We start from the raw sequence: 17,586 nt of genomic DNA, 5'->3' as shown, positions 1-17,586 counted from the left end.
TCGGCTCGAGCCGGACGCGACACCCGATGTGCGTCTCGCTGTGCGGAAGGAATAGAATTGAACGATCTCTTTGTGATTTTATATGGAACCTTCACAACAATACTCTGCCTGGATAATTGTAGCAGCTCCCCCTCCCCTCCAGAGGGGTCCTCCCACTCCCCCCCAATTGGGGGGGGGGGGGGGGAGTCTTTATAATGAAATCTCTTCCTTTTCCTCTGGCAGACGTCCCCCGGGGGGGAAGTGCGCAAATAGCAAGTTTATTTTTATGAGCGAATTTATTATTCTTTTCCAGGCGGATTGCTGTGCGCCACTCGGGGCGATTATTCGCCATCTTTGTATATTCGGTGGTGCGCCGTCTTCCCGAGATCAGAGCTCGCGTCTTCTGGTTTTTAGTTGCCGCGCGGCGGTACGAATGGCGGCGAGCGGACGGGGGGCGGGGGGGGATCACTTATACGGCAGCCGTGGGGTTGTTTGTCGCGCAATTCAAATGAATGGGCCGCCCTTTGCTGTTGCATAAAAAATAAAAGGATATTAGCAGGGCTGTCTTAATGAGAGGGGACACCTGGGTACTTCCCAGGGGCCCCAGCTGCATGGGGGGCCCCTGCATTTTGCCCAAAGCAGCTGGTCCTTGAACCCACACTGCCCTGAAATTGGGGGCCCCATGGTGGCACTGAGAGTGATAGATACACAGGGGAGGCAGTCGGCCTCCTACCTACTTGATGTCTGTTTACCTGCACTGTCATCACTGTAGGGGGCGGGGCCCCAGAGCATTACTTTGCCCAGGGGCCCATGATGCTATTAAGACGGCCCTGGATATTAGAATGATGTACAGAGGTGAATGGAGTCCGAAATTATATCATTTATAAAAAACTTTTATATTTTTCTTTTGTTGCGCCGTATTGTCGCGTTTGCGTCAGACACCCAATTGAGTGTCCAGTTTCAATCTGCAAAAGCAAGGGTCCTTGCGCTCTGTATGGAAGCAGTGGTCTCTCTACAGAGGTCTGACAAAACTTTAAGACTTTTGATGAGCCTGCAATGTATTTAGCGATTTAAATCTGAAAATGTAATTGGGGGGTTTAGATGATTGGAGAAGCTTCATCCAATCCGGTGTGACTCTGAGCTCGCCGTCATCATTGGTCAGTTTTATAACAGTTTTCTATTCTTTGTCACAGCGCATCCGATTCTGATGGGAGGCAGCCGCTACAGACCCAGAGTGAGTGTTCCTCCATTGTGTATGGAGCCGATACATTGTTTCCATCATTATTTATACAGCCGATACATTGTTGAATTTTTTAAAGGATAAGTAGTAGGCAATGTAGTGTTTTTAGGTCAGCGGTATGTAATGCAAAGTGCAGAGGTCAGTAGAATGAAGCGCAGAAGTATGTAACACAGAGTGCAGAGGTCAGGAGTATGTAAAGCAGAATTCAAGGGGTCATTAGCATGTAATGCAGAGGTCAGTAGTATGAAATTAACCACTTAAGACCCGGACCTTCAGGCAGCTAAAAGGACCCGGCCAGGTTTTGCGATTCGGCACTGCGTCGCTTTAACTGACAATTGCGCGGTCGTGCGACATGGCTCCCAAACAAAATCGATGTCCTTTTTTTCCCACAAATAGAGCTTTCTTTTGGTGGTATTTGATCACCTCTGCGGTTTTTATTTTTTGCGCTATAAACAAAAATAGAGCGACAATTTTGAAAAAAATGCAATATTTTTTACTTTTTGCTATAATAAATATCCCCCCAAAAAAAATTAAAAAAAATGTTTTCCTCAGTTTAGGCCGATACGTATTCTTCTACCTACTTTTGGTAAAAAAAAAAAAATCGCATTAAGCGTTTATCGGTTGGTTTGCGCAAAATTTATAGCGTTTACAAAATAGGGGATAGTTTTATTGCAGTTTTATTAATTTTTTTTTTTTACTACTAATGGCGGCGATCAGCGATTTTTTTCGTGACTGTGACATTATGGCGGACACATCGGACAATTTTGACACATTTTTGGGACCATTGTCATTTTCACAGCAAAAAATGCTATAAAAATGCGCTGATTACTGCGAAAATGACAATTGCAGTTAACCACAAGGGGGCGCTGAAGGGGTTATGTGTGACCTAATATGTGTTTCTAACTATAGGGGGGTGTGGCTGTAGGTGTGACGTCAGTGATTGTGTCCCCCTATAAAAGGGAACACACGATCGAAGTGAAGAACGGGGAAGCTCTGTTTACATACGGCTCTCCCCGTTCTTCAGCTCCGGGGACCGATCGCGAGACTCCAGCAGCGATTGGGTGTGCGGGTCCCGGAGCTTCAGACAGGGCCGCGGGCCCGCCCGTGTCCCACAGATGGGCACTAGCACAGGACGTACCTGTACGTGCTTGTGCCCAGCCGTGCCATTCTGCCGACGTAAATGTGCAGGAGGTGGTCCTTAAGTGGTTAAGAACTCAGAGGTCAGTAGTATGTAATGCAGAGCACAGAGGTCAGTAGTATGAAGCGCAGAAGTATCAGAGGTCAGTAGTATGTAAATTCAGAGTGTAGTGGTCAGTAGAATGCAACCCAGGCACCCTGGTCAGTAGTATGTAATGTGGAGTGCAGAGGTCAGTATTATAAAAATCCAGATTGCAGAGGTCAGTAGAATACAACACAGGGTGCAGAGGTCAGGAGTATGTAAAGCAGAATTCAGGAGGTCAGTAGTATATCATTCAGAGTGCAGAGGTCCGGGGTATGTAAAGCAGAATTCAGGAGGTCAGTAGTATATAATTCAGAGCACAGAGGTCAGGGTTATGTAAAGCAGAATTCAGGAGGTCAGTAGTATATAATTCAGAGCGCAGAGGTCAGGGGTATCTAATGCAAAGCACAGAGGTCAGTAGCATGTAAAAGCAGAATTCAAGTGGGTATTACTATGTAATGCAGGGGTCAGCAGTATGTATGTACACAATTGTAAGTTCTTTTTTGAGTTGATGGCGATTGATCTCTCTCTATCTCTCTCTCTCAGCTCCCGGTGGTAGCGTATAGTCCCACCAGTCTTGTGCGATTCCTCCTCATTTCTGCTGTTGGATCCAGTCTCTGCACCCCCCTCCCCGGGGGGGAAGATGGAAGAGTCTGCTCCTACCACATCAATGTCCCAGATAGCGTGTTCAATGCATGCGTGAATTCCCCTTATGCGTGACGTCCCTCCCCCCGCCCCTCTGCACACAGAGCTTCCATTATTCAAACAAGAGGAGATTTTGACACGCCGTGCCCCCCCTACCTCCCGACAACAAAAAGCTGCAAGACCCCACACAGGCAGACAGGGGGCGCTGCAGTCCCACACTGAGAAACTTGCACAGCACAAAGTACAACAAAAATAACTCTTGTAGAACCTGCAACAGAAAAAAATAGCTGCCAAGAGAGAAAATAGACCTAGTATTTTCACACGGACAGACACGACACAACACGGACACGGACACACACACGGACATGGACACGGACATGGACACGGACACGTTTGCGCACTACCTCCTTTTAAAGATGTTAATAAAGTTTATTTAAAAAAAAAAATCTACTATTACATAGGGCAGAGTAGGACCTGAACACTCGACATCGAGTGTTAACGAGGCTTCGGCAGTCACCCCCGTCAAGTAGAAACCCAACCGTAGCTACAGTTTTACTAAATTGCATCTCGAAACTGGTGCAAGTTCATCCTCGGTTGCCTCAGTGTATCGGTTTTCGGTAACGTTTGGCCGCCGCCTCCCTTCCCTTTGGGTCATCGAACTACGACACGGGCAAGGGCGCGGTTGGCTGGAGGCAATTGTTAAAGGGGGGTTGACTTTCAGCAGTTTTCAGAGGCGAGCTTAACCCGGGAAGCTTAAAGGGCCCAGGTAACCCCCCCAAAGTTGATGTTTACCGTCGGAGGTCATCAGGATGAAACCCAACCGACATCCTACCTATCCTACCTACCCTACCTACCTCTCTGGAGGAAAAAAAAAAGTCAGTAGCTATAGGCTCAGCTTCCACAGGAAGAGTGAGACTCTGGTGATGAAAGCCCTGGCCGATGTGTGTATGGGGGGGGGGGGGGGGGGATTTAGCCTGATGGCCCCCATAACTGACACATCAGGGAGGTGTGGCAATGACTAAGCCGGAGGGGAACCTGCGAGATAACGACCCACCTAAAAGTATGGCAGCTCCTTTTGTGTGTGTGCGAAATCTGCCTAGCAACAGCTTATAGACGTCTACTGGATTCACCGCCCCGCCCCCTTACCCCGCCCCCGACTCCGCCCGAAGGTCTCTCTTTCTCTCTCTCTCTCTCGCGCCAAAATGAGTATAATGATGGGTGGACCCAAGAACATGACACTCCCCCTCCCCTTTTATTTATTTGTATATAGCATGTGACATAAATAATATATATCTATATTAATATATTGCTGGAAGAGAAGGTATCTATATATAAAGATATATGCGCATGGCGAGATATGCAAAGCAGTTTTTTTGGTTTTTTTTTAGTTCTTTTTCTTTGTTGGATTTATTTTTTTGCTCTCCCTCCCCGAGACGCCAGTAAAAATGATATTTCTATATTTATTGGTGTTGTGTGTTTTATTGCGTTGGTGGGGGGGGGGGACCATTGCGGTCCAAAAAGGGGGTCCCGGGAACCTGCTTAGTAGGCGGTCCGGCTGTACTGTCTTATGGACACTGATCTGCCACCCAGTGGTGCATTTAGGTTTTGCACTTGCCCTAGGCCTGACGAAACGCGCGTGCACCCCCTAATTTTAATAAGACCCCACCCTTTCCTGTCAAGGCCACACCCCCATTTAAGACCTGCCCTGACATTTTTCCAGTGGGGACACTACTTCTGAGGGCCTTGGGGGGGGGGGGGGCAGTAGAGTCCCTAAATTTGCAGCGATTGACTTTGACTTCCTGTTTTGCTATGGAGCTCGTCAGCTGACTTTTTGACAGTTTTTAGCCTCCCGACATGGCACCTGTCTCTCCCTCTCTAGCTGAGAACTCAGATGGGAGGTCCACTGTTATGATAGGACAGTCAAAACTAGAAGCAACGCAACTAGAGTTACTACTGAGTGGGACATCAGCAGAGCTGGGGCTTACTACTGAGTGGGGCATCAGCAGAGCTGGAGTTACTACTGAGTGGGGCATCAGCAGAGCTGGAGTTACTACTGAGTGGGGCATCAGCAGAGCTGGAGTTACTACTGAGTGGGGCATCAGCAGAGCTGGAGTTACTACTGAGTGGGGCATCAGCAGAGCTGGAGTTACTACTGAGTGGGGCATCAGCAGAGCTGGAGTTACTACTGAGTGGGGCATCAGCAGAGCTGGAGTTACTACTGAGTGGGGCATCAGCAGAGCTGGAGTTACTACTGAGTGGGGCATCAGCAGAGCTGGAGTTACTACTGAGTGGGGCATCAGCAGAGCTGGAGTTACTACTGAGTGGGGCATCAGCAGAGCTGGAGTTACTACTGAGTGGAGCATCAGCAGAGCTGGAGTTACTACTGAGTGGGGCATCAGCAGAGCTGGAGTTTATACTGAGTGGGGCATCAGCAGAGCTGGAGGGAACGAGAGCTCGTTGAGGGAACGAGAGGCCGGTGAGGGAACGAGAGGCCGGTGAGGGAACGAGAGGCCGGTGAGGGAACGAGAGGCCGGTGAGGGAACGAGAGGCCGGTGAGGGAAAATTAGAAAGAATGTTGAACAGCCGCACTCTAAAAAAACCTTTTGGTTGCCTTCTATTGATAAAAAACGTAAAACACCACATATCACAGCAAAAAAGGGGATGCATCTGATGCGTTTCACACTATTAGTTAGTGCTTAGTCACGGTGAGCGAACGAGAGCTTGGTGAGGGAACGAGAGCTCGCTCGGTGAGGGAACGAGAGCTCGCTCGGTGAGGGAACGAGAGATCGCTCGGTGAGGGAACGAGAGATCGCTCGGTGAGGGAACGAGAGATCGCTCGGTGAGGGAACGAGAGATCGGTGAGGGAACGAGAGCTCGGTGAGGGAACGAGAGGCCGGTGAGGGAACGAGAGGCCGGTGAGGGAACGAGAGGCCGGTGAGGGAACGAGAGCTCGCTCGGTGAGGGAACGAGAGCTCGCTCGGTGAGGGAACGAGAGCTCGCTCGGTGAGGGAACGAGAGCTCGCTCGGTGAGGGAACGAGAGCTCGCTCGGTGAGGGAACGAGAGATCGGTGAGGGAACGAGAGGCCGGTGAGGGAACGAGAGGCCGGTGAGGGAACGAGAGGCCGGTGAGGGAACGAGAGGCCGGTGAGGGAACGAGAGGCCGGTGAGGGAATGAGAGCTCGTTGAGGGAATGAGAGGCCGGTGAGGGAAAATTAGAAAGAATGTTGGACAGCCGCACTCTGAAAAAAACTTTTGGTTGCCTTCTATTGGTAAAAAACGTAAAACACCACATATCACAGCAAAAATAGGGGATGCAGCTGATGCGTTTCACAGTAACGAGAGGCCGGTGAGGGAAGGAGAGCTTGCTCGGTGAGGGAAGGAGAGCTCGCTCGGTGAGGGAACGAGAGCTCGCTCGGGTGAGGGAACGAGAGCTCGCTCGGTGAGGGAACGAGAGCTCGCTCGGTGAGGGAACGAGAGCTCGCTCGGTGAGGGAACGAGAGCTCGCTCGGTGAGGGAACGAGAGCTCGCTCGGTGAGAGAACGAGAGCTCGTGAGGGTGAGGGAACGAGAGCTCGTGAGGGAACGAGAGCTCGTGAGGGAACGAGAGCTCGTGAGGGAACGAGAGCTCGTGAGGGAACGAGAGCTCGTGAGGGAACGAGAGCTCGTGAGGGAACGAGAGCTCGTGAGGGAACGAGAGCTCGCTCGGGTGAGGGAACGAGAGCTCGCTCGGGTGAGGGAACGAGAGCTCGTGAGGGTGAGGGAACGAGAGCTCGCTCGGTGAGAGAACGAGAGCTCGTGAGGGTGAGGGAACGAGAGCTCGTGAGGGAACGAGAGCTCGTGAGGGAACGAGAGCTCGTGAGGGAACGAGAGCTCGTGAGGGAACGAGAGCTCGCTCGGTGAGGGAACGAGAGCTCGCTCGGTGAGGGAACGAGAGCTTGTGAGGGAACGAGAGCTCGCTCGGTGAGGGAACGAGAGCTCGCTCGGTGAGGGAACGAGAGCTCGCTCGGTGAGGGAACGAGAGCTTGTGAGGGAACGAGAGCTCGCTCGGTGAGGGAACGAGAGCTCGCTCGGTGAGGGAACGAGAGCTCGCTCGGTGAGGGAACGAGAGCTCGCTCGGCGAGGGAACAAAATAGGAGAAATAAAAATGAAAATCAGAATTCAGGACAGGATTTCAAACCGAAAAGACAAAGTACAAAGCATCTACCATACGAAGGTCATCATCGCCGTTTAGCCGCCTCCTGCGCCGCCCCCCATGCTGCTCCCTTTCTTTATTACTCGCTGTGTTGAGGAAGATAAATTATTAAGCAGAACCGGCTGATCAAATATTAAACAGAACTTTCTATGTTCTGTGTACTACCTGCAGGAACCTACCAGGTCTATTAACCCTCTGAGGTCTAGGACAGGATCCTACCAGGACTATTAACTCTCTGAGGTCCAGGCTGGGATCCTACCGGGTTTAATAACCCTATGAGGTTCAGACAAGGATCCTGACATGTTTATTAACCCAGCAAGGTCCAGACCTAGATTCTACCAGGTCTATTAACCCTCTGAGATTCAGGCTGGAACCCTGCCAAGTCTATTAACCCAGCAAGATCCAGATCTGGATCCTAAACAGGTCTACTCTGAGGTTCAGGCCGGGATCCTGCCAGGTCTATTTACCCTTTGAGGTGCAGGCTGGAATCCTAACAGGTCTATTAACCCTCTGAGGTCCAGACTCGGATCTTGCCAGCTCTATTAACCCTCTGAGGCCCTTCTGAGGTCCAGGATGCGATCCTGCCAGGTCTATTAACTAGGGTTGCCACCTGTCCAGGATTCACCCGGGCAGTCTGGGTTTTAGATCATGTGTCTGGGTATCAGACAGACTGAAATCTGGACACATTAATCAGACCGTGCTGTGGCTACCCAAGTAACCAAGATAGTTACCAAGATGGTAAACTTCGGGCATGGACCGATTCATTCTCCCTCTCGCCAATCGTACGAGCGAGACGGGAGAAGCACCAGAGGGTGGCGTGAAGGGGGCGTCCCCTTCTGCTGCCTGTAAGAATGATTAAGTGGCTGAACAGATTATTGGTCTTACGGTGTAAGGAATCGCCGGCTCTAAAAGATAATATCTGGATGAGGTCTGTAGCTGCACCCATCATTCAGATATCACCGTTCAAAGTCGACGTCATAGGATGTCGTTGGGCAGGAAGTGGATGCACAGCTATATAGATCAGACCAACAAGAGGAACACATGAGGAAAGAGGGATAGAGGGACTTTGCTCCAAATCAGGGGCAGTCCCTCGAAAATCAGGGGCAGCCCCCGATTGAGAGGGGCTGCCCAATCAGGGCAAGCCCCTCACAATCAGGGCAAGCCCCTCACAATCAGGGCCAGCCCCTCACAATCAGGGCCAGCCCCTCAAAACCAGGGCCAGTCAGGAGCTATGCAAATCTGCTGCCGTCCGGGAGCTGTGGGGGGCTGTTTGGGGGCAGGTTCTGCATCACTGGGATGCAGGGTGATGATGTCAGCAATAGCAAATTCGGCCGCAATCACTGTTCACTGAGGCATGCAATGCGCACCACATTGCTATACTCCTTTGGGCACCCAAAGGTGTTCCAGGCTGATAAAAAGTGTTTTGGGTTTGGCTTGAAGAAAGTGGCAACCCTACATAGGTCTCCCTGAAGAGACGAGTTTTCAGGGATCGCTTAAAAGTGGACAGAGTAGAAGATAACCGGACAGATTGGGGGTAGTGAGTTCCAGAAGGATGGGAGAGGCTCTGGAGAAGTCCTGAAGACAAGCATGGGAGGAGGAGACAAGGGAGCTAGAGTGAAGGTGATCTTGGGAGGAGCGGAGAGGACGGTATGGGTGATATTTGGAGAGAAGATTGGTGATAAAAGCCTGATTAAGGTCTGAAACACTCACCTGCTCCTTTCAGAACTATACACAAAAGAAAAAAAAAAAAAGGAAGTGGTTTTAAGGTTTTGGCCGGAGTCCAACTGCGTCACAAACGGAAAAACACACACACGCTAATGACGCCTTCAAATAATTTCCTTCTCTATTCTTCCTCTAATAGAGGGCATTGGATACATGTATCATTTCATGCATTTAAAAAATAAAAAATAAATATAAAAAAATATAACATTGATCTTGGCTAAAATGATTTTATTTTATTTTTTTTAAGATTTTATTTTATGCATTTAAAAAACAAAAACAAAAAAAATAAATAAACTCACTGATTCTGGCTAAACAATATCTTTTTTAGGGTTTCATATTAGAATAGTATAAAGTATATATATAAAAAATTATATATATATATATATATATATATATATATATATATATATATATATAATTTAATTACTGATCCTGGCTAAACTGAATTTTAAAATTTTCAATGTTTCATTTTATGAATTTACAAAAAAGAAAGAATAAATAAATATCACTGATCCTGGCTAAAATTTATTTTTTGTTTTCTTTTAAGGCTTCAATTTATGCATAGAAAAAATTAATTAATCTTTTTCATTTTAGGGTTTCATTTTAAGTATTTAAAAAAAATTAATAAAAATAATAATTACTGATTTTTTTATTTTCCAATGTTTAATTTTATGAATTTACAAAAATAAATAAAATATCCTTGATCCTTGCTAAAATACATTTTTTTTCTTTAGGGTTTCATTTTATGTACCGTATATACTCGAGTATAAGCCGACCTGAATATAAGCCGAGGCACCTAATTTTACCCCAAAAAAAATGGGAAAACGTATTGACTCGAAGATAAGCCTAGGGTGTCCATCTGCATGCCTCACTGTGCCCATGCCTCACTGTGCCCATGCCTCACTGTGCCCATGCCTCACTGTGCCCATGCCTCACTGTGCCCATGACTAGACTGACGTTTAATATGGGAGTCTATGGACGGGGTGCCTGATTTTGAAAAATTGCTGCTCCCCGGCCGCAGGTCCCCCAGACAACAAACTTTGCACACTTGTAGAGGAGAAACAGGGCAACATGTGTGCCAAGTTCGGGGTCCAGGGGACCTAGGACCGGCTGGTACCGGGTCCCCCAAAGTCCGGGAGATCAGGCGCAAAAAGATGACTCGAGTATAAGCTGAGGGGGGGGGGGGCATTTTTAGCACAAAAAAAATGTGCTGAAAAACTCGGCTTATACTTGAGTATATACGGTATTAAAAAGAAAAAAAAAAGATAGCCAGGAAATTTTTAATGTTTCATTATATGCATAAAAAATAAATAAATACATATCACTGAACCTGGTTAAAAAATAAAATAAAACATGTTTTCTTTTAAAGGTTTAATTTAATTAATTTTAAAAATAAATAAAATAATCAATGCTCCTTGCTAAACAAAAAATGTAGTTTCTTTAGGGTTTCATGTTATGTATGTGTGTACATATATATAAAAATAAATAGCTAGGAAATTTTTAATCTTTCATTATATGCATACAAAAGTAAAAAAAAATATTAAAAAAATAAAAAAAATCACCGACCCCGGATAATTTTTTATTTTATTTAGGGTTTCATTTTATGCATTAAAAAAAAAAAAATAGCCAGGAAATGTTAAATGTTTCATTATATGCATAATAAATAAATTACATATCACTGAACCTGGTTTAAAAAAAAATTGCTTTCTTTTAAAGGTTTAATTTAATGAATTTAATAAATAACTAAAATAATCAATGATCCTTGCTAAACAACATTTTTATTTTCTTTAGGGTTTCATGTTAAGTATATATATATATATATATATATATATATATATATATATATATATATATATATATATATATATATATAAAATATCTAGGAAATTAATTATTATATGCATACAAAGATAAAAAAAATCACGACCTTGGATCATTTTTTATTTTATTTTTGGCATTAGTACATGTTCCTTGGTGCAGTGGACCAGCCCACCCTCCTCCCCTTACTCTATTATTATTATTTTTTTACAATCTCTTGCTTATTAGCACAGAAACTTGGCCTTCTCCCATTGATTTCAATGGTTCAGCATTCAAACTTTTTTTTTGAATCTCACTGAACTCCACCCATACCAAACCCAGGGCAGTTCGGCTTATCCCCTCCCACCCCCCATGATAAATAAATAACGCACCCCACAATTCTGGTTGCCCCCCCTCTAGCAGGTTGCCCTGTTTGCTTATTTTTGAAGTCACCAGACGAGTTGCCTGAAGCAAAATCATAAAAAAAAAAAAAAACAGGCAAGGCCTCCTGGAATGAATATTTCCAAATTTCATAAAGAGCCCTTTTGTGTCTTTTGCGCCTTCGGGCAAGGGCTGACATTGGCGGTGGCAGAAAGTCGTGCGTGGTCGGAGCATTCTTCTCCTTCTCAGCCGCATTGTGTTTGTTTGTCCTGATAAACAGGCGAAGGTTTGGCTGCCATCACCTCCCTGCCAGGGGAGAAGAAAGGCGTTAGTCATTAAAAGGATGTGGTACACGGAGGAAATTACACATCGCGGGACTTCCTCTCTAGGCATAAAAAAAAAAATCTCTCAGGCGTTCACGTGCTGGCCCTAAAAAACTAATCCGACTGCCCGCTCTCCCCCCAGAAGATCCCCTTCCCCACGGGATCAACGCACTAAAAACAGTCCTCAGGTGGTAGAAGATCCGCAACAACATGACCTCCTGCCAGAAGACGTTGTGTTCCGTTAAGGTAAGCCAGACCGACGCGCATAGGCTGCAGCATGTGCTCCAGAAATGTTGGAGGTACACTGGAGATTTTATTCTCAGGCTATGAAGAGATTTAAAGTCTAAGAAAAAAATAATAATTATATACTGTATTTATTGGCGTATAACACTCACTTTTTTACCCTGAAAACAGAAGGTAAACCGTGCCTGCGTGTTATACGTAGGGGGCTGTGGAATTTATTTTTCCTGAAAATTCCCTCAAAGTTAGGGTGCGTGTTATATGCCGATAAATACGGTGTATATATATATATATATATATATATATATATATATATATATATATATATATATATATATATATATATATATATATATATATATACATATATATATACATACATACATACATACACACACACACACACACACACACACACACACACACACACATACATATATATATACACACACACACTTTTTTATTTATTTTAATATGTAATTTATTAAAATGTTATTATATATTATATATTTGTTTTTGGGGTTTAATTTTAAGTATTTAAAAAAAAAAAAAAAATTAAAAATACTAATCCTGGCTAAACTGAATTTTTACATTTTCAATGTTTCATTTTATGCATTTACAAAAAAAGAAAGAAAGAAAAATAAATGAAATATCACTGATCTTGGCTAAAATCTATTTTTTGTTTTCTTTTAAAGGTTTAATATTATCGATTTGAAAAACAAATAATAATTATAATAATAAAAAAATCACGAATCCTTGGTAAACTAAATATTATACATATTTTGACTAGGAAGAAGGTGGGTGGGAGACTGAGAAGAAGCTGGGGGGGGGGGGGGGAGAGACTGAGAAGGATCTGGGGGGGGAGAGACTGAGAAGACGCTGGGGGGGGGGGGAGAGACTGAGAAGCAGCTGGGGGGGGGGAGACTGAGAAGAAGCTGGGGGGGGGGAGAGACTGAGAAGAAGCTGGGGGGGGGGGAGAGACTGAGAAGAAGCTGGGGGGGGGGGGGAGAGAGACTGAGAAGAAGCTGGGGGGGGGAGAGACTGAGAAGAAGCTGGGGGGGGGGGAGAGACTGAGAAGAAGCTGGGGGGGAGAGACTGAGAAGATGCTGGGGGAGGGGAGACTGAGAAGACGGGGGGGAGAGACTGAGAAGAAGCTGGGGGGGGGGGAGAGACTGAGAAGAAGCTGGGGGGGAGAGACTGAGAAGATGCTGGGGGAGGGGAGACTGAGAAGACGGGGGGGAGAGACTGAGAAGACGCTGGGGGGGAGAGAGACTGAGAAGACGCTGGGGGGGAGAGAGACTGAGAAGACACTGTGGGGGGGGGAGAGAGACTGAGAAGACACTGGGGGGGGGGAGACTGAGAAGACACTGGGGGGGGGGGGGAGACTGAGAAGACACTGGGGGGGGGAGACTGAGAAGACACTGGGGGGGGGGGAGACTGAGAAGACGCTGGGGGGGAGAGACTGTGAAGATGCTGGGGGGGAGAGACTGTGAAGATGCTGGGGGGGGGGAGAGACTGAGAAGACGCTGGGGGGGGCAGAGACTGAGAAGACGCTGGGGGGGGCAGAGACTGAGAAGACGCTGGGGGGGCAGAGACTGAGAAGACGCTGGGGGGGCAGAGACTGAGAAGACGCTGGGGGGCAGAGACTGACAAGACGCTGGGGGGGCAGAGACTGAGAAGACGCTGGGGGGGCAGAGACTGAGAAGACGCTGGGGGGGCAGAGACTGAGAAGACGCTGGAGGGGCAGAGACTGAGAAGACGCTGGGGGGGCAGAGACTGAGAAGATGCTGGGGGGGCAGAGACTGAGAAGACGCTAGGGGGGGGGGGGAGAATGAGTAGATGCTGGAGGCTGGGAGGATGTTGGGTAGGGACCGGAAGGAAGTTGGAGAAGATGGGAAGACGCTGGGGACAGGTAAGCCACAGGGGTGATTGGCCCAGGCTGACATGGAGGAAGTGGGGGAAGCATTGCACGGTTCCTTTTTAAATTTTAAAATACCTAATTTTTTTAAATACTTTTAATCATTTGTAACTTTTTTTCTCACAGATTTTGGTTCTCCTCAGTCTTGTCCTCCCGGTGACACCAGGTAAGCAGTTTGCTGGGTAGAGGCAGAGCCGTAGATAGACATTGTGCTACCCTAGGCAGGGTCGTCTTTAACGCGGGGCAAAAGGGGAAGCTGCCCAGGGCCCTGTCATTGTTGCCCTAGGCACATCTAAACCATGGCACTCAACTGTGCAAGCTCCGCCCCTTGTGTCATGCCAATATTTCAATTGAAAAACAAAACAAAAAAAACAGACCCCGATAGAGGCAGGCAAGAGAGGAGAAATGGCTTTACAATTCTTAAGCTATAGCGAGTCAGTACCTTCAGCACTATTTAGCTCTTCTCAATACCCACCCACCTAAGCACCCCCACTTAGGAGGTCCATTTTCCTCCTTGAGGTCCCCAAGGTATTTTTTTATTTTTTTAAATGTCTATGAAGCCAGGATACTTCAGACCGATGGTCTACTAATGATGGTGCCTACAGCTCAGTAAACGTTGTGTTCTCTCCATCTCTCTGCAGATTCATCAACTGCCTCACCTTCTGCAACCACTGAACCAGGTGAGACAACACAATTCTAAAAAAATAAAACATTTTGGGATAGAGCAAAAAGGAGCAGAATCCCTTTCGGGTTCCTATTGCATCTGTTTTTCCACTGGAGAAATTTATTTTTCTTTATCGTACATCACGGGACACAGAGCGGCATTCATTACTATATGGGTTATATGGAGTACCTTCAGGTGTAGACACTGGCAATCTCAAACAGGAAATGCCCCTCCCTATATAACCCCCTCCCATAGGAGGAGTACCTCAGTTTTTCCGCCAGTGTCTTAGGTGTTAGTCATGGTTTAGCTTGCCTCCACATCCTTGGGATTAGGTGAGCTAACCGGTTCTGTCCAAAAAAGCCTCAGCGCTAAAGTGGTCAGTAACCGGACCCCAAACCCTTGGGGTATAGCCCATAATGCTTTTCTTTTTAGAGAGCTGGACCCTGGGCCCAGAACTTAGAAACCTTTGGGTGCCTAATGTTTCTGTTGCCAGAGTGCTATATGGGCCCAGGACAGTGGATCCTTCATAGGAACCCAGGGCCTGAAGGTCTAGACATCCCCACCGAGATGGGGGAAGATTGGGCCTCTTGCTTGGCAAAGTCCTGCGGCATGGAGCAGGTAAGTGAGGGGAAAACTTGCGGAACTTGGTTCTTAGCAGGTTTTTTCTGGGGGGTCACAGGGGACATGCCTAAAGTTATGCACTGCATCTGGCAAACTAGTCACATATCATAAAGATAGGATGGCTCTATATGTATTATTCCCCATAAGATGTGACCTCCCTTGTAGTGTTGGAAAAGCATTGAGTGGGGCCTGTGTTATATAAAAATATATGTGTGTGTCAGAGAGCTGTGCTTACCTGCAAGCCTCCAGGCGATGCTCCATTCAGTCTTCCTCCTCACGGCCTGCAAAGCAGGCAAAACGCTGACCTCCTCATGGCTGCAGTTTGCTGGAGCAGAGAGGTCCCTTCCTCCCAACCCCACCCCCCCCCTGTCGGGAGGGGCATTTCCTGTTTGAGATTGCTGGGGGGGAAGGGCGGGTCAGTGGCTTAAGGAAGGGGCGGCCCTTCCTTGTTTGTTCCATATAGCTCATTCAATACTTTGGAACTGAGGAGGAAAGACCAGAACGGCAAGCACGGGGCGCCGAGGACACACAGTGGCCAGAAAGAATATTGCAGTCTTCAGAAAGACTGTTTTCAAGCCTAGGAATAGGCTGTTTCTTTTCCATCTCATAGTTTTTCTTGCAATACTACTCAGGGGGACAGAATGTTTTTTCTTTCCTAGATTTGGAAAAAAAAAAAAAAAAAAAAAAAGAGAAGTGTCATCTAGGGGAGAGGAAGCATTTTTTATCCCCCAAACAGGTGTTTGGGCATTTAACTATTTATAAGTCCCAGGTACCAATAAGTAGCAGGTGTACCTCGGTATTGTACCATGGCATCAAAAAACAAGGGTACAAGAGGTGGGGATTCCCCCAGAGAGTCTGAGGTCTCGGACAATGCTATGCCGCTGCTTTCCCCACAGGGAGCCTTGGGGCCATCGGGATCTGGGGCTGGAGCTGACGCGGGTCAGTCCAACCCTAAGATGGTCACGGAGGAGGTATTACTCACCTCTTTAAAAGAGATGCAGAAAAGCATGGGTAAAATGATAGCCGCAGCTATGCGGGGCAGTAAGCGGAATAGATCTCCGTCGCCCGAGCGCGGACCCTCAGAAGAGGAGGTCCTTTCCTCAGGGGAATTGGACGACCTCTTGGACAAGGACCAAGTAGGTTCAGGGATCGAAGATCCGGATACAGAGGAGTCTGGGGCAGTCTCCCTGAGGGAGAGCTGGTGGATTCAAGGATTGTCGGACTTGGTCCATAGGGCATTCAACTTGCCAGTACCAGATCTCCAGGTATCGACGGTTTCAGCTTTGGGTTCACTGAGGGCGCCTCAAAGCAATGCTGTGTTTCCGATCCATCCTCTATTAGAGGGAGTTTTGTTCCAAGATTGGAACAAGCCAGATAAGATCTTCTTACCACCTAAGAAGTTCTCTGTCCTATATCCTATGGAAGAAAAATTTTCCAAAAGATGGGCTACTCCTGCAGTGGACGCAGCCATCTCATGTGTTAACAAATCGTTAACATGCCCTGTAGAAAACATACAGGTGTTCAAGGATCCAGTTGATAAGCGCTTGGAAGCACTACTTAAGAACTCCTTCACTACTGCAGGGGCAGTAGTACAGCCAGCTGTGGCTGCGATTGGGGTCGCTCAAGCATTATCGGATCAATTTAAGCAGATGCTTAAACTTATTCCTGCCCAGCAGGCAGAAGAATTTTCGGATGTCCCTAAGACCATATGTTTTACGGTAGACGCAATCAAGGATTCTATCCAGCAAGCGTCACGTTTATCGTTATCCCTTATCCATATGAGAAGACTCTTATGGTTAAAAAGCTGGGAGGCTGAGCCCCCATGCAAGAAGCTCCTGGTAGGGTTCCCCTTCCATGGAGGACGACTCTTCGGAGAAGACCTAGATAAATACATTCAGACCATTTCAAACGGCAAGAGTACTCTCTTGCCAACTAAGAAGAAGGTTCAGGGGCCTGCGTTTAAACGACAGTATTCCCCTGGGCAGGGGCCCTCTAATGCCAAGCAGTATCGACGGCCTCCTGCAAAAGCAAACTTCGGCTTCAACAGCAAATCACAAGGACAGGCTGTTAGAGGCAAAAGGCAGTGGTTTCGCAAACCAGCAAAACCAGCCCCCAAGCCAACCTTATGAAGGGGCGCCCCCACCCACGAAGGTGGGGGGAAGGCTGCGACTCTTTTCAGAGATTTGGGAAGCCAGCATTCCCGACGAGTGGGTACGGTCTTCCGTGGCCACAGGCTACAATTAGATTTCCTAAGGTTTCCTCCTCCTCATTTCCAGGAGTCGAGGATTCCAAACGATCCGCCTCGGATTCCGGCCAGCCTGGAACAGGGGCTGGGTTTCTACTCCAACCTATTCATCATCCCCAATGGAGATGTCAGGCCAATTTTGGACCTAAAGATGGTAAATGCATATCTAAAGATCCGCTCATTTCGGATGGAATCCGTGCGGTCAGCAGCTGCCACACTCCAGAAGGACGACTTCATGGCGTCCATAGACATAAAGGATGCCTACCTTCATGTTCCAATTTATCAGCCACATCAAAGATATCTACGCTTCATGGTGGCTTCGCGTCACTTCCAATTCGTGGCGCTTCCCTTCGGGTTGGCTACGGCCCCCCGGGTGTTCACGAAGGTCCTAGCTCCGATCC

The 17,586-nt window shown here is 47.2% G+C and overlaps 2 protein-coding genes across 4 annotated transcripts in view; both read left to right on the top strand.

Moving 5' to 3' along the window:
* Nucleotides 1-4,544, top strand: part of LOC120922820 (sodium/potassium-transporting ATPase subunit gamma-like) — a gene marked incomplete at its 5' end in the record, with an annotated part of 7,932 nt that extends 3,388 nt beyond the window's left edge. Inside the window, 2 exon segments of the mRNA XM_040334825.1 lie at nucleotides 1,173-1,213; nucleotides 2,985-4,544. Coding sequence (XP_040190759.1) covers nucleotides 1,173-1,213; nucleotides 2,985-3,004 — 61 coding nt within the window.
* Nucleotides 4,545-11,359: 6,815 nt separating this feature from the next.
* The window catches only part of LOC120922819, a 30,078-nt gene continuing 23,851 nt past the window's right edge, over nucleotides 11,360-17,586 (top strand). The window contains exons 1-3 of one of the 3 annotated variants that reach the window (XM_040334824.1): nucleotides 11,360-11,743; nucleotides 13,782-13,821; nucleotides 14,297-14,335. In XM_040334824.1, coding sequence (XP_040190758.1) covers nucleotides 11,708-11,743; nucleotides 13,782-13,821; nucleotides 14,297-14,335 — 115 coding nt within the window. In that variant the 5' untranslated portion in view covers nucleotides 11,360-11,707. The remainder of the gene's footprint in view (nucleotides 11,744-13,781; nucleotides 13,822-14,296; nucleotides 14,336-17,586) is intronic. The other 2 variants (XM_040334823.1, XM_040334822.1) reach the window with 2 other exon arrangements.

This window comes from Rana temporaria, unplaced genomic scaffold (genome assembly GCF_905171775.1).
Source record: "Rana temporaria unplaced genomic scaffold, aRanTem1.1, whole genome shotgun sequence".
Lineage (NCBI taxonomy): Eukaryota > Metazoa > Chordata > Amphibia > Anura > Ranidae > Rana > Rana temporaria.
This window is presented reverse-complemented; position numbering and strand designations above follow the sequence as displayed.